This window comes from Schistocerca gregaria, chromosome X (assembly GCF_023897955.1).
Source record: "Schistocerca gregaria isolate iqSchGreg1 chromosome X, iqSchGreg1.2, whole genome shotgun sequence".
NCBI lineage: Eukaryota > Metazoa > Arthropoda > Insecta > Orthoptera > Acrididae > Schistocerca > Schistocerca gregaria.
The window spans coordinates 42,130,052-42,152,495 of record NC_064931.1 but is presented as its reverse complement, the minus strand read 5'-3'; the positions used below and the strand labels follow the sequence as shown (position 1 = coordinate 42,152,495).

At 38.7% G+C, this 22,444-nt stretch overlaps 2 protein-coding genes across 2 annotated transcripts in view; one reads left to right on the top strand and one right to left on the bottom strand.

The window, feature by feature from the left end:
- LOC126298496 (N-glycosylase/DNA lyase-like) overlaps positions 1 to 20,997 on the top strand; it is a 64,107-nt gene extending 43,110 nt beyond the window's left edge. The window contains exons 2-5 of the mRNA XM_049989833.1: positions 11,815 to 12,255; positions 13,958 to 14,240; positions 15,655 to 15,849; positions 19,527 to 20,997. Coding sequence (XP_049845790.1) covers positions 11,815 to 12,255; positions 13,958 to 14,240; positions 15,655 to 15,849; positions 19,527 to 19,625 — 1,018 coding nt within the window. The 3' untranslated portion in view covers positions 19,626 to 20,997. The remainder of the gene's footprint in view (positions 1 to 11,814; positions 12,256 to 13,957; positions 14,241 to 15,654; positions 15,850 to 19,526) is intronic.
- A 335-nt stretch (positions 20,998 to 21,332) lies between these two features.
- Positions 21,333 to 22,444, bottom strand: part of LOC126298497 (D-beta-hydroxybutyrate dehydrogenase, mitochondrial-like) — a 196,860-nt gene continuing 195,748 nt past the window's right edge. Inside the window, exon 7 of the mRNA XM_049989834.1 lies at positions 21,333 to 22,177. Within this exon, the coding sequence (XP_049845791.1) occupies positions 22,022 to 22,177 (156 nt within the window). The 3' untranslated portion in view covers positions 21,333 to 22,021. The remainder of the gene's footprint in view (positions 22,178 to 22,444) is intronic.

Genomic DNA, 22,444 nt, shown 5'->3' with positions numbered 1-22,444 from the left:
GTGTTTCTCATTTACATTTTTACTTTAGTTAAAAGCTTCATGAATTTATTATTAACCTTCTGTTAGAATAGTTAATGTTGACAGTGTGGCTGGAGAAGCATAGCAGTGTTCAGATAATAAGTATTAACTAACAACATTGTAGTGCTTCATGCCATGCCCAGTATGTGATTCCCAGCTGTCTGTACAGTACTCCAGCATGATATACAGTCATCTCTAGCAAGTTGTTCTCACGGCCTGCAACCATGTGCTGCACAACTTGGTGCACAGTACTCGCTCCCTACCTTGCTGTTACTGAATGGTCTTGTCTGACTGGTAGCAAGTAGAAGTAAAATAAATGTGTATTGTGGGAGAAGAATGTGGTGGAAACGTCACAAAGTCAGAAAGGAAGAGGTAGCCACTGTCTTTATACTGTACAGAGGTCCACAATCGGGAAAAAAAATTGGGTGTGTACTGATAGAACGCCGAGTAAAAACTGTCTTTTGCACATCCAATAAAACATGGACATTATTGAGGAGTGGCTGGTCAGACATATATTGAACAAACAGTGCGCACCATCGAAGATCAATGCCAGGAACACCAGCGACACACTCAAATAATGTATCTCAACAAGTGGTGGTTGAAGAACACTGTTTGTCCAAGAATCATGTAATGGGATACAATAATACCCGGATATTAGCACAAATTTCAAAGCACTGGGATCGTGTCATTAAAGAGTCAGGCAGTAGCAGCCAACCGAGACACAAGCAGCAACAGGGAAGTAACCGATTTTGTGACTTTAATGAGTTCCTAACCAGCAGCGAATTTTATAATATCATCTGTGTGGTTCAATAGTTCAAGTTTCTCGAGTTTCTGCGTGTTTATTTAAAATCTAATAGCCATAGTTCTTGCATTTTTGTTTGCGTCGGAAAGTAAACTGATTTCGTGACATATTACAAGTTCCTGATCAGGGGTGAATTAATTTAGTTTTACCAGATTGCTTTGGTAGTTAGATTTTTGAATCTCTGCGTATTAATCCAATTTATTAGACACAGTTCCTGAGTTTTCGTCAAGGTCTACAGTAGAGTTGCACAGCATGTGCTGATAGTTCTTTTATGTGCATAGTTTAGTTTTTCACGGTCTTTAGTATGGATAGGGACTGTGATTGTTGTGTGCGGATGCGAGCCGTGTTGGTAACACTTTGCTCATAGCCTCAGGCAGTGATGGCTTCGGTTACACAGCTTGAAGCTGTAGTGGATGGGCACCATTGTTGTGGGACAGCCATGGGGATCCAATAAACGCCCAGCACGTCCAAGTCCTCCAATTGGTCCTCACCGTGGCCAGCCCAGTTACTGCTCGCACTGAGGTTGACCCCTCACTGTGGTCGATTGGGAGGTTGCCGCAGGGCGTAGCAGGTGGCGAACGACTTACCAGACGGCCGCACGTAAGGCCTCCCCAGTTTGTCTGACCAACAGGTTCCAGATGCTGTCTGTGGCTGACACTGTCACTGAGCCAGATGCTGTCGCCTGTCCTGTTTCAGAGGAAACCTCTCAGCCTTCAATATCTGAACAATCACAGAGGGTGGGATTATTGATAGTTGGGAGCTCCAATGTTAGGTGTGTTAGGGCCTCTTAGGGACATGGCTCCCAACAAGGGAAAGAAAACCAGTGTGCACTCCATGTGCAAACCGGGTAGAGTCATTCCAGATGTGGAATGGGTCCTGGATGCCATGAAGAGCACAGGGTGCAGCCAACTGCAGGTGGTTGCTCACATCGGTACCAGTGTTGTGGGTCACTTTGGATCACAAGAGATTCTCTCTAGTTTCGAGCAGTTAACAGAAGTGGTAAAGGCTGCCAGACTTGCTTGCAAGATGAAAGCAGAGCTGACCATTTGCAACATAGTCGACAGGACCGATTGCGGACCTATGGTACAGAGCCGAGTAGAGGGTCTGAATCAGAGGCTCAGACAGTTCTGCAAGCATGCAGGCTACAGATTCCTCGACTTGTGCCAATTGGTGGTTGGGTTTCGGGTTCCGCTGAATAGGTCAGATGTCCACTATATGCAGGAGGTGGCTACACGGGTGGCAGGGGCTGTGTGGCGTGGACTGGACGGTTTTTTAGGTTAGAGGGTCTCGGGAAAACACAAGAAAGGCTTCTGTCACAAAGGGTGCAGGCCTAACACAGGAGGAACATAGATACAGGAACCATTGGTATAACAGTTGTAAATTGTCGTAGCTATGTTGGGAAAGTACCAATCTCCAAGCACCAATAGAAAGCACTGATGCTCAAATTGATATAGGCACTGAAAGCTGGCTAAAGCGGGAGATAAGATCAGCCGAAATTTTTACGAAGTACCTAATGGTGTTCCGAAAGGATAAGCTAAACACGTTTGGCGGTGGGGTGTTTTTCGCTGTTAGAAGTAGTTTATCTTGTCGCAAAATTGAAGTAGATAGTTCCTGTGAGTTAGTATGGGCAGAGGTCATTTTTGGCAACTGGAATAAAATAATAATTTGATACTTTTACCGACCTCTCAATTCAGATGATAACAGTTGCTGAAAGGTTCAAAGAAAACTAGTTTGATTTCAAACACATACCTGACTCGTATGATTATAAGTTGGTGGAGACTTCAATTTACCCTCAATATGTTGGCGAAAATACACATTTAATTCCAGAGATATGCATAAAACATCATCCCAAATTGTCTTAAACACATTCTCTGAAAATTATTTCGAGCAGTTAGTTCATGAGCCCACGTGAATAGTAAATGGTTGTGAAAACACACTTGACCTCTTAGCAACAAATAATCCTGAGTTAATAATGAGCACCAAAACAGATACAGAGATTAGTGAACACATGATTGTCATAGAGAGATTGAATATTGTGCCCCCAAATGCTCCAAAAATAAACGAAAAATATGTTGTTGTTGTTGTTGTTGTTGTTGTTGTTGTTGTGGTCTTCAGTCCCGTGACTGGTTTGATGCAGCTCTCCATGCTACTCTAACCTGGGCAAGCTTCTTCATCGCCCACTACTTAATGCAACCTACATCCTTCTGAATCTGCTTAGTGTATTCATCTCTTGGTCTCCCTCTACGATTTTTATCCTCCACACTGCCCTCCAATGCTAAATTTGTGATCCCTTGATGCCTCAGAACATGTCCTACCAACTGGTCCCTTCTTCTTGTCTAGTTGTGCCACAAACTCCTCTTCTCCCCAATTCTATTCAATACCTTCTCGTTAGTTATGTGATCTACCCATCTAATCTTCAGCATTCTTCTGTAGCATCACATTTCAAAAGCTTCTATTCTCTTTTTGTCTAAACTATTTATCGTCCACGTTTCACTTCCATACATGGCTACACTCCATACAAATACTTTCAGAAACGACTTCCTGATACTTAAATCAATACTCGATGTTAACAAATTTCTCTTCTTCAGAAACGCTTTCTTTGCCATTGCCAGTCTACATTTTATATCTTCTCTACTTCCACCACCATCAGTTATTTTGCTCCACAAATAGAAAAACTCCTTTACTATTTTAAGTGTCTCATTTCCTAATCTAATTCCCTCAGCGTCACCCGACTTAGATCGACTACATTCCATTATCCTCCTTTTGCTTTTGTTGATGTTCATCTTATATCCTCCTTTCAAGACACTGTCCATTCCGTTCAGCTGCTCTTGCAAGTCCTTTGCTGTCTCTGACAGAATTACAATGTAATCGGCAAACCTCAAAGTTTTTATTTCTTCTCCATGGATTGTAATACCTACTCTGAATTTTTCTTTTGTTTCCTTTACTGATTGCTCAATATACAGATTAAATAACACCGGGGAGAGGCTACAACCCTGTCTCACTCCCTTCCCAACCACTGCTTCCCTTTCATGTCCCTCGACTCTTATAACTGCCATCTGGTTTCTGTACAAATTGTAAATAGCCTTTCACTCCTTGTACTTTACCCCTGCCACCTTCAGAATTAGAAAGAGAGTATTCCAGTCAACATTGTCAAAAGCTTTCTCTAAGTTTACAAATTCTAGAAACGTAGGTTTGCCTTTCCTTAATCTTTCTTCTAAGAAAAGTCGTGAGGTCAGTTTTGCTTCACATGTTCCTACATTTCTACGGAATCCAAACTGATCTTCCGTGAGGTCGCCTTCTACCAGTTTTTCCATTCGTGTGTAAAGAATTCGCGTTAGTATTTTGCAGCTGTGACTTACTAAACTAATAGTTCGGTAATTTTCACATCTGCCCTGCTTTCTTTGGGATTGTAATTATTATATTCTTCTTGAAGGCTGAGGGTATCTCGCCTGTCTCCTACATCTTGCTCACCAGATGGTAGAGTTTTGTCAGTAGTTGTAATGGAATGTTGTCTACTCTCTGGGCTTTGTTTCGACTCAGGTCTTTCAGTGCTCTGTCAAACTCTTCACGCAGTATCATATCTCCCATTTCATCTTCATCTACATCCTCTTCCATTTCCATAATATTGTCCTCAAATACATCGCCCTTGTATAGACCTTCTATATACTGCCTCTACCTTTCTGCTTTCCCTTCTTTGCTTAGAACTGGTTTCCATCTGAGCTCTTGATATTCATACAAGTGGTTCTCTTTTCTCCAAAGGTTTCTTTAATTTTCCTTTAGGCAGTATCTATCTTACCCCTAGTGAGATAAGCCTCTACATCCTTACGTTTATCCTCTATCCATCCCTGCTTAGCCATTTTGCACTTCCTGCCGATCTGATTTTTGAGATGTTTGTATTCCTTTTTGCCTGCTTCATTTACTGTGTTTTTATATTTTCTCCTTTCATCAATTAAATTCAATATTTCTTCTTTTACTGAAGGATTTCTACTACCCCTCGTCTTTTTACCTACTTGATCCTCTGCTGCCTTCTCTACTTCATCCCTCAGAGCTATCTATTCTTCTTCTACTGTATTTCTTTCTCCCATTCTTGTCAATCATTCCCTAAAGCTCTCCCTGAAGCTCTGTACAACCTCTGGTTCTTTCAGTTTATCCAGGTCCCATCTCCTCAAATTCCCATCTTTACAGTTTCTTCAGTTTTAATCTACAGTTCATAACCAATAGATTGTGGTCAGAGTCCACATCTGCCCCTGGAAATGTCTTACAACTTAAACCCTGGTTCCTAACTCTCTGTCTTACCATTATATAATCTATCTGATACCTCCTAGTGTCTCCAGGATTCTTCCATGTATACAACCTTCTTTTATGATTCTTGAACCAAGTGTTAGCTATGATTAAGTTATTCTCTGTGCAAAATTCTACCAGACGGTTTCCTCTTTCATTTCTCTCCCCCAATCCATATTCACCCACTATATTTCCTTCTCTCCCTTTTCCTACTCTCGAATTCCAGTCACCCATGACTATTAAATTTTCGTCTCCCTTCACCACCTGAATAATTTCTTTTATCTCATCATACATTTCATCAATTTCGTCATCATCTGCAGAGCCAGTTGGCATATAAACTTGAACTACCATAGTAGGCATGGGCTACTAATATCAAATATAATTAACTTGAGGAAGAAATTTCTGAAAATCTACATTTGAAGCACAGCATTGTATGGTAGTGAAACATGGACAGAAGAGAATCGAAGCATTACACGTATGGTGCTACAGAAGAATGTTGAAAATTAGATGGACTGATAAGGCATTCAATGAGGTCCTCTGCAGAATCGATGAGGAAAGGAATCAATGGAAAACACTGACTAGAAGAAGGGGCAGTATGGTAGGACATCTGTTAAGACATTACAGAGTAACTTCCACGGTATTACAGGGAGCTGCAGAGGGTAAAAACTGTAGAGGAAAAGAGAGATACGAATACATCCAGCAAATAATTGAGGGTGTAGGTTGCAAGTGCTATTCTCGAGATGCAGAGATTGGAACAGGAGAACAGGAGAGTAATTCTTGGCAGGCAGCATCAAACTAGTCCGAAGACTGATAACTGAAAAAAAAATTCAGAAATGGAGGTTTTGAATGCATTGTAAAAATCTGCTCTTTGTTTAGGTCTTTCAAGTTCAAAATTGTAAGCAGGTCTTCTTTTATGCTGACATCTGAAAATATCAGTCTTACAAATATCAAAACCTGGGGCTGAATTGACTCCATCTACTGACTCATCTAACTGCAATGAGAAAAGCAAGCAGGATTACAAATCTGTTATCGGTTGACATTTTATATTCTCTGCCATTAATCCAACTTCTCATATTGTAGTAGGTCTTGACAGAGGCATGCCTCTGATGGCTAATATTTTTTCTGACTTGTTTTTAAATGTGGAAAACAAGCACTCACTAGTTGGCAAAAAGAAGAAAAAAAAAACCTCCTTAACAACTGGGCCATCATCAAGATGGGTTTGTCTGTTTCATCAGTACTTCTGATAGATGAAATGGTGCTATGTTTGAGGAAGGACTTGTTTGTACAGGCTTAACAAAAACCGGCTGCTGTGATTGTAGTTTAATTTAAAGATTAGAGTGTTTCATCTTCCTCAGTGCACTAAGTTATAGCTCTCACTTCATATTATGTTTGTGGAAACCGAGTGCAGCTAAACACAGAAAAACATACCACTTCCACGGTGAGTGGGAAGAACAGTTTTTTGTTACAATATGTAAAGATAGGTGTATATGTTTGTACAGCTGTTTGTTGCCAGCTGTACAGCATACTATTCACTGGTGTTGGCTTCATTGTTGCTGAGCTGTGCTGTCGTCGTCTTGTGTATTGTTGTTCTATTTTGACTGTGATTGTTTCGGAAATGGGGAGTGAGGTGGTTATTTGACATGTCAATACAAACAGCAATCTCTGTTTCGATAACATAAAGTATTTACCTGATCATTGCCTCCATTGTGCACGTTGTTGTTTCGGGGAAGCTCGAAAACAGGGATTTGTGTTTCCTACTGCAGGCGGAGCTTGATCCCCCCTCCTCTCCCACCTCATCTTTCAGCAAACTCTGAGCTCTCTCACCGTTCCTCACAACACACCAAGTTAGAGTTTGCAAGTAGTAACCTCACCATGCAGGAGAAATGCCTGTTGCATGGTGGAAGCATTATAGCTTGTAAACTGCAGATGGAGATGAAAGAGGGAGACACTTTGTTGTCAGATTTACCAAGTACAAATACTGTGCAAAACACTCATTGTCGACAAACAGATATTCTACAGAAACAACTCTTGTAAATAGATTTTGGAAAAAGGTTTTGAAAGATGGACTCATAAAGCTGTGTCGATCGACTGGTTGGTCATGATTGACAGGTTGAGCACCTATGCTGTAGGACATCTTGTATAAATGTAACTAGAATGTTACTTGTGGATGGAGTTGACGTCATGGTATTCTACTGTATTTCCTTTACTCAACTTATGTCTTACTTTCTTACTTCTTTCTTGCTTGTATTAATAGTCTCATTTCCTCCAAACCTTTCCTCCAATGTGGGCCATGGCGATTCTTAGTTCTCAAAACTAGCAAGTGTGTCTCATTTCATTGTATTGGTGTTTGCTGTCACCCTGACATACAGTTCCATAACAAACCACAATATAGTATGTCCAGGTGTAATTTGAAGTTCCACGAAGCAGATGATACAGCAGTTCAGTCGATTCATTTTCAATTTTTCCTTTTTTTATGTATTCTAATATTGAATTGTGTGTATAACTTTGATTGTTCCTTTGATAAGTCTACTGCTGATACCAAGCAAAGTTGTGCGATGGAAAGCACATTGGACACCCATCTGGGAGGAATGTAGAAGAAATAACATTCTGCTCTTCTGGATTTAAGTGTTGTTGCTGTCACGCATAACACATCTTTATGCGCAACTGAATGGAGTGCTCATGTAGAATAACAACAGAAACAGAATGTATGGTATTTCTTACCTTAGATGTTCACAAAGCGTTGCCAGTGGTGTGCTGTTTTTCAGAGGTGTCTGCTGATTCAAACACTGCTGTCTCAGTTGTGGATAATGATGCCGTCTCTCTGTTCAAATCCATGGTAACTAGTATATTTGTGTTGTGGGTTTCCTCTTCCATGAATGTATCTCTCCTCCTGTACTTGTCACCCACTTATTTGGTGTAATACACATCCCTTCAAGTCCTCTCATGTGACAATAGTACAAGCTAACATCACAGTAACAAAATCAAACTGACTGCATAGTCTAGTGGTTAATGTTTTATGCTAGCAAAGCTGAGGTTCCAAGTCTGATACACTATGACTATTTGAAATAGTTTTTCTGATGGAAATGCTTGGAAGGAGGTCCGGCATTATGAGGCCAACTGGGAAGTTACTGGAATATAGAAACAGGAAATGGGACAAATCGATTAATCAATAGTAGCAAAAGCATCACACTCCCCGTTTTCTTAAGAATTCAAGATGCTTTATGTATTATGACTGGATATATTCTTTGCAAAATTCCATATCAGATCTATAGGATGTAGGTCTAGATAGTTTGACAGTAGCAGGTAGGGAACCATTTTTTTTTTGCAAAATTTGGTCAGTGGCATAAAAAGAAAAAGATTGGTGTTCCTTAATTAATGCCAATGGTTTGGCTTTCTTTGTCTCTATGCATTTTTAATTTCTTCTGTCCATTTCTAAATGATAGTCCAGAAGTTTTCCTGTTATAGTCATAGAGGAGAAATGACAACAAATCAAAACTCTTCATCCACAATAATGAAATGTTTCATAGCACTTTTATTTGACTATAGACATTAGGCACTCAGTTTGCAACATTCGTTCTTAGTGTGGTGTTATGAAAAATAAACAAATTACTAGCCACTCTAATTCCAATGTTTCTGTAAGAATCTAATTACTGTGTTTGAAAGTATGTTTTCTCATCTGTAAATGACAACTTGTTTGTTTAAGCATCTTTAAAAATCAAATCCAATAGACGGAACAGTTTTTGTCAGTTGCTTTGCTAGTCTGGAAATCCTGCTCTATGTTACAGAAGCTGCAGAGTTTTTACAAGACTGTTTCCTTGGTATTGGTCATAACATCACAGAAATTTCTGTCTAGTAATTCATTCATTACATTAATTGATGTCATTAATGAAATATTTATTGTTAACATTTTACTTGTCTGCCTTGCGACGCATACTTGAATCTTGCCCCACTCAGCATTGTGTCCCTCCTTCCTTAATTTTTACACTATTGACATGTTAACTTTTGCTTGTCTGTTATTATTATTATTATTATTATTAGTAGTAGTAGTAGTAGTAGTAGTAGTAGTAATAATAATCGTCATCGTCTAGAATGTTGGTGACAAGATTTTAACCCATGATAAAAAATTAGTTACCATTGTGCACTCAAGCCTCTTTGATGCTACCATAGAAGATGGCAGCTTCTGTCTCCCCTTTTTTTCCCCTCTTCTTTTTTTCCCAGGATGTGCCTAAGGTTTGTGTGTGGGTTTATACTGAATAGGATTCATTTCGTTTCAGTACAGTAAAATTTTGAATCATTTAGCCCTAGTATTTTTCTGACTGAGAGTTTTACATGTGGAAACACTTTGCAAAAGTGAAAAATTTAAAGATGCGCAATATGTCAGTCACTGGTTTTAGTGAAGTTCATTGGTTATAAGATTAACCTTTAGGGTGAATTCAAAAAATTTAGGGAACTGACATTTGAAGCTGGCTGTAGAATGATTCTACTGCTACTGACATACATTTCACAGAAGGACCCTGAAGATAAGATATTAGAAATTAGGGCTCATATGGAGGCATATATAGTCAGCCACTTTTTCTTCGTTCTGTTTATGTGAATGGAACAGGAAAGAAAATGACTAGCAATGATACAGGGTACCTTCTGCCACACACAGTGCGGCTGCCTGAGAATTATTACTTTCCTTTTACTTGTTGTGGCCCTCGTGTATTAATACACTACTGGCTATTAAAATTGCTACACCATGAAGATGATGTGCTACAGATGTGAAATTTAACCGACAGGAAGAAGATGCTGTGATATGCAAAGTATTAGCTTTTCAGAGCATTCACACAAGGTTGGCACTGGTGGCAACACCTACAACGTGCTGACATGAGGAAAGTTTCCAACCGATTTCTCATACACAAACAGCAGTTGACCGACGTTGTCTGGTGAAATGTTGTTGTGATGCCTTGTGTAAGGAGGAAAAATGCGTACCATCATGTTTCCGACTTCGGTAAAGGTGGGATTGTAGCCTATCATGATTGCGGTTTATTGTATAGCGACATTGCTGCTCACGTTGGTCGAGATCCATTGACTGTTAGCAGAATATGGAATCGATGGGTTTGGGAGGGTAATACGGAACGCCGTGCTGGATCCCAACGGCCTCATATCACTAGCAGTTGAGATGACAGGCATCTTATGCGCTTGGCTGTAACGGATCGTGCAGACACATCTCGATCCCTGAGTCAACAGATGCAAGACAACAACCATCTGCATGAACAGTTCAACGATGTTTGCAGCAGCAGCATGGCCTGTCAGCTCGAAGACCGTGGCTGCTGTTACCCTTGACACTGCATCACAGACAGGAGCACCCGTGATGGTGTACTCAACGACGAACCTGGGTGCATGAATGGCAAAAAGTCATTTTTTCAGATAAATCCAGGTTTTGACATCGCGATGAACACACATTGGAAGTGTAAATTCGTCTTCGCCATACTGGCATGTGACCCGGTGTGATGGTATGGGGTGGCACTGGTTACACATCTCGGTCACCTCTTGTTCGCATTGACGGCACTTTGAACAGTGGACGTTACATTTCAGATGTGTTACGACCCGTAGCTCTACCCTTTATTCGATCCCTGAGAAACCCTACATTTCAGTAGGATAATGCATGACCGCATGTTGCAGGTCCTGTACGGGTCTTTCTGGATACAGAAACTGTTCGACTGCTGCCCTGGTCAGCACATTCTCCAGATATCTCACCAATTGAAAACGTCTGGTCAATGTTGGCCAAGCAACTGGCTCGTCACAATATGCCAGTCACTACTCTTGATGAACTGTGTTATCGTGTTGAAGCTGCATGGGCAGCTGTACCTGTGCACGCCATCCAAGCTCTGTTTGACTCAATGCCCAGGCATAGCGAGGCTGTTATTATGGCCAAAGGTGGTTGTTTTGGGCACTGATTTCTCAGGATCTATGCACCCAAATTGCGTGAAAATGTGATCACATGTCAGTTCTAGTATAATATATTTTTCCAATGAATACCCGTTTATCATCTGCATTTTTTCTTGGTGTAGCAATTTTAATGGCCAGTAGTGTATATATGTGGCAGTAATGTGTCAGAATCCTGTATGAAAAAGTACTTAAATTTCAAAGATAGACTGTCATTTGGTGCCCTCTCACACCTTTGGATATGATTGTGCACCTCTGTAGAAATTGTGTACCAATCAAATGATCCAGTCACATCTCCCACAGTTTATATGAACTTTTTTTTTTATTTCATCATCAATTATAGCTTTGTAGTGATCACATATGCATGAGCTATTCAGAGATGGACTACAAAAGTCAGCCATTAATTGCATCTGTCTTAGACACCCTATCTCTCACCAGTATTCTCTGGCAGACTGCAGTTTGACATCTGTCTTGTCTGCCACAAGGTGCACAAGCTCATTCCGTGTTATGTTTGCATAGAGTCACTGACTGTCTGTAGCACTATGCTTTAACAATGCAGATAGCAATACAAATGCGTGTTAGTATTACTTTTCTAATGAATTAATGTTACTATTTACTTAAAAAAATTTCTTTTGAAATATTTGTGGTTTATGTGGTTAAAAAAATTGGGATGTATTTCTTCTAAAACGTATTAATGGAGTTTATATGACAGTGCATTGCTTACTTGCTGTTTGCTATGCAGTAATCGTATTACATTCAGGTTTGGTATTTCTTTATCTCCACAGGTGGAAGAAGATTAACGAAAATGAATGGTGGGGAATCTTCTGCAGCAGATTTTGGATGTTAAAACAAACAGATAACTTCATACTATACAAAGTTGCTAAACAAGTTGCACCTTCTAAGAAGTGTTCTGTTTTGCTTAGTGAGCTGCATGAAGATTTGTCTCTAAAAAAATTCCTTGCTCATTTAAGTACAAACTCAGTGACTCTTAGTGAAGAAGAAAAGAAACTTCAAATATGTGATACAGCAGATGAACTGAATGGAATGCTGCTCTGTAAATACCTTAGACTGGACACTAATTTAGAAGAGTGCTATAACCGTTGGGGTCAACGTGATCCTATATTTCAGAAAGCAGCTAGCAAATGTTATGGTGTAAGACTTCTGTGTCAGGAACCACTAGAGACAATACTGACATTCATTTGTTCATCAAACAATCACATTAAAAGGTGAGTGGTTGGCCACATTTGTGAGTAACAATCTCGGTTTTCTACTGGGCTGCTTTTATGTCAGACATAGGTATTGGTATTATATAACATGAAAAAGACATTGGCATACTCGTGTAAAATATGCTATTTTTCTTGTTCTGTGTTGTAAATTTGGTTGTGTAGTACTATACCATTATCAAAGGTTGTGTAGATTGTGAGTTATGGGGCTCTGGGCAAGATTTCTAGTGTGATTTGCATCCTTTTTCTTTCTGACAGTTTCTTCTCTTTTTTAATATAGATATGTATTTATTACAGATAACTAGTCTGGCCAGTGGCCATCATTATCTTTGTATACTATCTGTCTTGATGTGTTCAATGTAAAGACCATAACCATGTGCTGTTGCCATCTTCAGGTCATTGCACTTTTATGCAGATGTGTTGCTGCTGGTAGATTGTGCTGGTTTCATGAATGTGATGATTGCTTCTATGCTCCTGATTTCTCATTTGCATTGGGATTTAACCTTAACATTGCTTGTTGGGACTGCTTGTTGTGGTCTGAAAAAATGGTGCCTTTGCTTTTCATATTTTAAATGCATGTTAGTAAATAATGGAAAGAGTAAAGGTAACAATCTTTCCATACAGTTGAGGTATTGAGCGGTTGGCGTGTAGATAAACAAAAACAGAGATTGTTGCTAGGCTTAAGGACAGTGGTCTTCTGTGGGATAAGAAACCACCTCCTGCGGAACCACTTCAGACACTGGTATTCCCAATACTTCTGCATCCTCTTAATGTTGATTCGCATGCCTTTAAGGGACATCATTGACTACAAGCAAGGAAGTGTTTCCTTGATTTCTTATTGATCCTCTACACTTTCCCAAAGAGGTTTTCTTGGTCAAATGAAGGTCCTTATACTCAAAATTAAGCAATAATTAAACTAATGTATATGAATCAACCACACCAAAGTTCTATGTTTCATTGTAACATTATTTGTGGCAAATAAAATAATATGAGAAGTAGACTGTCAAGCAAACTGCCATTTTTTGATTATAAAATCCCTACTGGTGTCGTATGGAGTTGAGGAAAAAGTTGCTTTAGTTCAACATGTGGAGTACAGCATCATTTGACCATGGAAATATATATTCTTGAAGAATTTGGAATGTGCTATTGAAAAGCATTAACAAGTTAAAAGTGAATAAGAATGTAATAAGGAGTTTAAAAACAATGTGCAAGGAAATAAGGCTCTGGGGAAACCGTTACCAAAGTATTGGACAGATTAGAGTGACATCTCCTATAGCATCCAGGAATAGTTAATATGGCCCTGGAAGGACTGTGGAAGGGAAAAATTGCAGTGGCAGAAAGAATACTATAACATGAAAAACAGTTTGTTGAAGACACTTTGTCTAATGATTGAGTAGAACTGAAAAGATTAGTTCAGGACAGGAACTGGTGGATGTCATGAAATTAATTGAAAGACTGATGACTTCATAACACTGTTCTTTATTCACTGACCTGGTTTTTCAGGTTATTTTCTTAATTTGCCGACCATGGCAATGAGACATTTTACTGTGAAATCATGCATAGTATTTGCAGTAGGGAGAGTAACATGGGAAGTATTTGCCTGTGACATTTGTAATGAAAGCATTTTGTTTGACCAATGTGTGTGTGTGCCCACAAGTATATTTTTAAAATTTCACTTGTTTTGTGTGTTTTATTTATGTTCCAGAATTACCTCCATGATAGAGAAATTGTGTTCATTGTATGGGGAAGAAATTGGGGTTATTGATGGTGTGAAGTATTTTGATTTTCCTGATGTAGAGCAGCTTGTGGCACCTTCTGTCCATGGTGCACTGGCAAAAGCAGGATTTGGGTATAGAGCTGGCTTTATTCACAAATCAGCATGTATGATCCAAGAGTTGGGTGGATACGAGTGGATATATAAGCTTAAGCTGCTGCCGTATGAAGCTGCAAGGAAAGAACTTGTAAGGCTGCCAGGCGTTGGCTTCAAGGTAAAAGTCAGTCAATGTTTATATTGTTTCTATTTTTGTGGATGCAACCTATATTTAGAAACATTTCTGAACTTTAAAATATGTTTGTGGTCCCTTGAGCTAGATGATCATTTAGGCCAAAGCTGTCAACAGCAAATGCTCTTTGGGACACCTACTACACCCTTTTTATACAAGTTTTGTCCATGTATATGGGCTTTGCTTTGTTTGACCATTAGTTCACGTGGGTTTAGTGTTCCAGTCTCTATCAAATCTGAAGATATACTATGCCTCATCCATAACCATCTGCTCTAGTACTACATATTGGTGAACTTCAGCCTACAGCTTATTTGGCAAGGTTGACCTGTGCCTGTAAAAGAATTGCAAAGTGCTACTCTTTTCCCACAAGCAGAAGGGAATAGTGCAGCAAAAAGTCATTAAAGTATGAGCCAAGTGTATGGAGAAAACTGAGTGATGGGGCATGCTGACTTCTGGAGTTTGATCCTAGACAATGCCCATCGAAAGAATTATTAAGATTCATTCTGTGGAACAGATACTGGAAAAGCATATATACAACTAAATTGTACATGATTTTAATAGAGCACAGTTATTTGACTTTCATTTTTATAGATGTGTTGAAGCAAGGGGAAGTCTATTAGCTGCCCAGTAATTTTCCTTTCCTGTGTCTGCAGGATACAACTTCCTAAGGCACTGGAGCCGAGGAGTTTTGATAGATGTCAAAATTTGTCAACTGCTCTAATTCTCTAACTGCCTTTCAATTGTTGGTCAAAAGATGCTCAAATCTCCTTGCCAAGGTACGGAAAGACAATCCATTTCTTTTGTATAGAAGGGTACAGATAATTCCAGAGAAATAAGTGAGCTTGAGTGCCTCCCTTCTCCATATGTACATTCATGAGAAGAAAGCAGAAGTACAAGTGGAAGAATGAGTGGATGTGATAAACAAGTTATGGTTATTGAAACCCACCACTCATCCATAATAAACTTAATGGTGCGGGTTTGATCGAAAGAACTTTAGCTGATTTTTCAGCAGAAAGAACATTTTCTCAGATAGGATTAGCTACCAGTTTGTCTGTGAACACCCACTTCTGCTGTAGCTGACAGTGAGATAATTGTGGCCCAAGTTCTAGAATGTTATGTTATGTCGAGATTTCATCTTCTTTTTTAAGTGAAAGGATATTTTTTTGGAAAGGGGTGGGGGGAGATTCACTGTGTTTTAGACTGACTGAGTGCTCATCCTCCACAGTGTTCAATAGGTTACTTTTGTCTCATTTTTCTTTTATTAATGCATGCATATATGTGTGTCTTTGCAGTATATGCTCTTCCTGAACATTTTTGTTGCCCTCACGGTGTAATGTAGGTAATATTTAGTTTCATTGTCTATATTTGATGTTTAATGATTTTTGTTTCTCTGATCTAGGTAGCAGATTGTATATGCCTTATGTCATTGGGTCACTTAAATGCAGTACCAGTGGATACACACATACATCAGGTTGCAAAACAGCATTATATGAAAAGTCTGCGAAATGCAAAAACCCTCTCTAATACTTTGTATTTGGACATTATGAAATTCTTTCAGGACATTCATGGCCCAGATGCTGGATGGGCACAGACGGTTAGTATATTTTTTTATTAGTGACTTCCTATTCTTTGCTGTCATGTTCCAAAACTTTATTTTGTAATCTAAACATTCTTATTACAAATTGTGTTGAAATATGAGGGGCACTTTCTTTTTCTCCAAACTTATTGCATAGCGTAAGTGCAAGACAAACAGCAAGCAATAGGTGTGTTTAGTAGGTAACTGTGCATCTCCCATATTACATGCTCTGTCAGTGTCAAGTTCAATACGTCAGTCTGTGCTGAGCTGCAGTCATATAAATATAGCAGCTTCAAGTGATTCTCCCACCACAAATTGTGAAGCGTTACACTTTTCCCGCAAGCAGAAGGAAATAGTGCAGCAAAAGTCATTGAGGTATGAGCCAAGGGTATGGAGAAAACTGGGTGATGGGGCATGCTGACTTACGGAGTTCTGATCGTAGACAGTGCTCGTCCTCTCAATGCCGGTGCAACCCAAAGGCTTCTTGAACAATTTCAGTGAGAAATGTCTGATCACCTACTGCCAAGTGATTTCCATCTTTCTGTGAACTGAAGAAGTGGCTAGAAGAGCAGCACTTTCAAACTATCAAGAAACTTGGCAGAAAATCCTAAGAAATTTTGGTCCTATGTCACAGCAGTAGGTGGATCAAAACAAAATGTCCAGACACTCTGTGACCAAAATGGTACTGGCCGAAATACTAAATGTCTTCTTCCAAAGCTGTTCCTTCTCTAGATTGTCACACAGATGACAAAATGGTAGTTATAGAAATAGACGACAGAGGGATAGAGAAACAATTAAAATCGCTCAAACGAGGAAAGGCCACTGGTCCTGATGGGATACCAGTTCGATTTTACACAGAGTACTCGAAGGAACTTGCCCCCCTTCTTGCAGCGGTGTACTGTAGGTCTCTAGAAGAGCGAAGCGTTCCAAAGGATTGGAAAAGGGCACAGGTCATCCCCGTTTTCAAGAAGGGACGTCAAACAGATGTGCAGAGCTATAGACCTATATCTCTAACGTCGATCAGTTGTAGAATTTTGGAACACATAATATGTTCGAGTATAATGTCTTTTCTGGAGACTAGAAATCTACTCTGTAGGAATCAGCATGGGTTTCGAAAAAGACGGTCATGTGAAACCCATCTTACGCTATTCGTCCACGAGACTCAGAGGGCCATAGACACGGGTTCACAGGTAGATGCCGTGTTTCTTGACTTCCGCAAGGCATTCGATACAGTTCCCCACAGTCGTTTAATGAACAAAGTAAAAGCATACGGATTATCAGACCAATTGTGTGATTGGATTGAGGAGTTCCTAGATAATAGAACGCAGCATGTCATTCTCAATGGAGAGAAGTCTTCCGAAGTAAGAGTGATTTCAGGTGTGCCGCAGGGGAGTGTCATAGGATCGTTGCTATTCACAATATACATAAATGACCTGGTGGATGACATCGGAAGCTCACTGAGCCTTTTTGCAGATGATGCTGTGGTGTATCGAGAGGTTGCAACAATGGAAAATTGTACTGAAATGCAGGAGGATGTGCAGCGAATTGACGCATGGTGCACGGAATGGCAATTGAAACTCAATGTAGACAAGTGTAATGTGATGCGAATACATAGAAAGATAGGTCCCTTATCATTTAGCTACAAAATAGCAGGTCAGCAGCTGGGAGCAGTTAATTCCATAAATTATCTGGGAGTACTCATTAGGAGTGATTTAAAATAAAATGATCATATAAAGTTGATCGTGGGTAAAGCAGATGCCAGACTGAGATTCATTGGAAGAATCCTAAGGAAATGCAATCTGACAACAAAGGAAGTAGGTTACAGTACGCTTGTTCGCCCAATACTTGAATACTGCTCAGCAGTGTGGGATCCGCACCAGATAGGGTTGATAGAAGAGATAGAGAAGATCCAACGGAGAGCAGCGCGCTTCGTTACAGGATCGTTTGGTAATTGCGAAAGCTTTATGGAGATGATAGATAAACTCCAGTGGAAGACTCTGCTGGAGAGACGCTCAGTAGCTCGGTACGGGCCTTTGTTAAAGTTTCGAGAACATACCTTCACCGAAGAGTCAAGCAGTATATTGCTCCCTCCTACGTATATCTCGCGAAGAGACCATGAGGATAAAATCAGAGAGATTAGAGCCCACACAGAAGCATACCGACAATCCTTCTTTCCATGAACAATACGAGACTGGAATAGAAGGGAGAACCGATAGAGGTACTCAGGGTACCCTCCGCCACACATCGTCAGGTGGCTTGCGGAGTATGGATGTAGATGTAGATGTAGAACTTCAAGACATCAAAACTGATTTCAGTTCATTGGCATAGAAGAGAGTATTGGAAAGCTTGTCCATAGGTATAACAAATTGTGCAATAATTATGGTGATTATGTCGAAAAGTAACCGTAACTGTGTGTATATTTTACAGTGACTTCATTTCTGAGGGGAGCAGATGAAAAATCTGGAAACATTTGCAGACTAATGATTTCATGATAAGGAACACCAAGTTTTGGACAGAAATGTATGTAGTTTGCATTTTAGGTTTTCCAAGTGTTCAGTAGAGTTACTGAGAGACCAGTAGTATCTGATATGAAAAATATTTCATCAACTACCCTGGTTGGCATCTGATGTACTTGTTGAATTGTCCGTCTCTTTTTATCCTGTTGTATCTAACCCTCTCAAACGTGGCTGTCACTTCAATTTGATGTGTTGTGATGTATCAGCGGAATTCTTGCTGTCTGCAGAGTACAGGTTTTATGATTTTCACCAGCCATTGTAGTCAATCAGAAAACTAATTTCATCATAATCATGATCTGTAGATTTACCATTATCTGTTTATCTGTTCAGTTAACATGAAAATAAATGGTACAGTGATTTTAAGTTAACAGAAAGGTAACACACTTCAAACATAGATACATTTCAGTAGGCAGAATTACCCTACACAAAAGAATTTGTCCGCTAAATACACATTTACGTAAGATACTTCAGTGCTTTAAGTCACTCAGTGACGAACAACCACAGTGCATCCATTTAACTATACCAGCGCTAGTCTCATATAGGGATTATGAGAATTATACAAGACAGATTAAGACTTGTACAGAGGCAATTCAACAGTCATTTTTCCCTCACTTGATGTGTGAATTGGATAGGACAAAATCAATAACGTTGGTGCACTGTACCAACCTTGTTCATAAGCTTGCAGGGAATGATAAGAGTCAGCTGTAATAACAAACAGGCAGGACATAACAAGATATTTGATCCTGGCAATCTGATGCACTGGGATCCATATTTACACTATATTTCAATGACTTTAGCACGTTCCGTATTGTGTGGGCTTTGCCCTCGTGTCACTATTTCCACTACAGTACACCTTTGTCACTGGAAGTTTGATTATTATGCTTCATGAATGTGCCCTCAGTTGTTGTGCTCTGCTGGCAAATTTCATATATAGTGAATGAAAGAGACATGTTTTGTTTTAATTAATTGATAAATAATGACTGCAGTTCTTAAATCGCCCTGCAGAATTTGCCAACTTGCATAGAGAGCTTTGAAGTCGGTTATTCTCGTGAGTTCACCAGTTCATTACTCTGGGTTTCAAAATGCTACAGATTTTTACTGTCTTAATCACTCAATATAATAGTTGGTATTAGTAGTAGTAGTAGTAGTAGTGGTACAATTATTATAATTATTTTGCAGGTATTGTTTTGTGCTGATTTGAAGAATATTGGAAATGAGCAAACTCCTGAAGAAAATGGTACAGGAGAAACAAAAACAAAAAAGAAGCGGACTAAATAAATGAAAGTGGCAAACTATTGAGTCCTGTCCCCATGTCAAGTAACAGAAAGAAGCTGATAAAAAAAAACTGTAAAGATGTAGCAGGTTACACCTTCTGAGTTTAATGATAGTGGTGGGCGAAAGAATGTTAGAAACTTTTACGGTCTGCTCTTGAAGGGAACATATTAATATTTTATAAAGTGAATGACAATTTGGTTATATATGAAGAGCTTATTTCAATAGTGGTACAAGTCCATTCTTGTTCATTCTGAGATACAGAGTCCTAAAGTTAACTGAGCTCTGAAAAATCTTCAGTTGAGATACCAGAAATATTCATGTATTATACTTGAATATTTCTGATATCTCAACTGCAGATTTTTCAGCACTCATTTAACTTTAGGACTCTATCTCAGAATGAACAAAAATGGACTTGTACCACTATTGAAATAAGCCCTTCATATGTAACAGTCATTTGGGAGATCTGTCTAATGTGCTAGAGAAAGAAGTAAATCTGCTATTGAGAGTAAGCCAGATGATGATCTTCAATTGCTAGTTCCCCAAGGTAGGATGCACTTTACTTTTGACATTCTGTGGCTTGCTGTTATGAGTCCCACCAATTTGTGACATAACATTTTAACTTATTTACATAAACTAAAAAAGTCATTGTTCAGTTTTTATAATATTTTTTCATGTTTGAAATTTCTCAGATAAATGGAAGGTGTTTGTTGTCAGCTACAACAGATTTCATACACACAAATCATTTTGAAGCATTATGCTCACTATGATTATGTAATTGTTTTGTAGCAGCATGTGTAGACTCTTTGTGTTCACTGTGTGTGTATTACAATTACTGTAAATAATGAGAGACTATGAAGTAAAAGTATGACTATAGTATTACTGTTTTAAATTATCTTATTGTCCTGCTGTGATATGACAGACTTTGTAATTATTGTGTTGTTCTGTTAGACGTAATGGAATCTTCAAGTAAATTTACAAATTTGTAACCACTTAATTATCAACTTCACAGATTTATTGCAGTGATCTGATAACAATTTGTAAAGGTCTGTCATACAGTGTTATGTTGTTTCTTTTATAAATACATGATACATTTGGAGAAGTATAATTAGTTGGCTCTTTTTGCCATGTTACATAACTATCCGTGTTCAGGCTCACCAAATTTACTTCTCGACTCCTAACTGCTGCAAAGTAGCTTTTCATATGAAAAAAAGTGTTGTGAGAATAAATTGCAGACATTTAGTTTTCAGTCTTTTTAAATGGTTTATCATCCCTTTGCCAGCTTTTGCGGAGACACTCCAAGCTGATCACCAGATGACGAATATTCAGAGAAATGTACAGCTAATTGATGTTTTCATTAAATGACTGTGAACTTCCATGTAGGTCTGCTTTGTGTTGTTACTTTCCTATTTTCCATATGAGACACATTTTTATCATTCATCTTATAATCTGCAGTCTTCTTGTGCAACAGTTTTAATCCACCAGCTGTACTTATTTTATACAGATAAATGTGAGAAATGCAGTGCTTTTTGTGTACATTATACAACATTCTAAAAGGAATAGAGCATGTGTTTTGATGAAAGTAAGACTTTTTCAACAGTTTATTCAAATATTTATTTTCATAAATAGTAATTATCTTATGTGATGGGAACTTGTTTTTGCTAGAGTTTAATGAAAATTAACAGTCAGTCATAAATTATCTTTCAAAGAAAATGAAAATGGCAGTTGTAATTTATTCCAGTAATATACATCACTGTTGAGGTAAAAAGCATGAAAAGGAAATAGTTAGCCAATTTATGTCATATGAAGTGAATAGAGATGTGAAAACTAACATCAAATTACACTAATACTGGAAAGAAAGTGTGTTAATATTGGCAGTCTTGTGGCCTAGCTTTGTTTCTTGCTGTGGCACATACAAAAATGAGGCGACTTCATTGCAAAATTCCAGTTCGATTTTGTGATGGAAATGTGTATACACCATTGTCAGTTTACATTAGTGGAAGGTCTCCATGCATACCTTGGTTACAACTGACAAATTAATTCATAATAGCACTGACAAATTAATTCAAAATAACACTGACACTAGGAACAATAAAAATTATTTTGTTCCAGTGCTATAATATTTTGGAATCTTACGTATAAAACTTGAAATGCTTGATAAATATAAATGAAGAGTAAATAACTTATTTAAATGCTTAATGAACATCATGGTATACACTTTGTTGGAAAAGAAACCTCACAATTCTTGAAATGTTCATTGCAGCATATATCAGACACTGGTTGTCATTTTAACTTCAGTTGTTTACAGCATGACTTATCTTTCACAACATCTCAGCAACAACATTATCATTTCTGGTGCTGAGAGACAGTGTAAAACATACACACATAATTGTGAACAACAGTTAATTATAAATGAGGTCATAAACAGACCTTGGCAGGTGTTCTGCAACAAAAGCCTGTACTCTCTCAGCCCTAGAGACTGGTGTATATCGTGGCAGTGGGAATGTGCGCTGAACTGCATCAGTCAAGGATTTAAGCACTGGCTCTAGGTCAGTTTCCTGAAACACATAGACATTTTCTTTATTTTCTATCGGAAATTTAAAGAAAACAAATAAGCTTTAAAATTGCCAAAAGTAAATGTCTTAACTTACATGCACTATAGATGGAAAACATTTCAGAGGATTTGCTTGTGGAAGTGAACAACAAAATTGCTGTTTTCAAAAAGCACATGCTAATAAATTATGAAAATATTTGTGGATAGCTTCCAATGAACATAGAAGTTGTAAGGTTGTCCTATAGTGTGGGCCACTGTGTGGTAGTTGTCC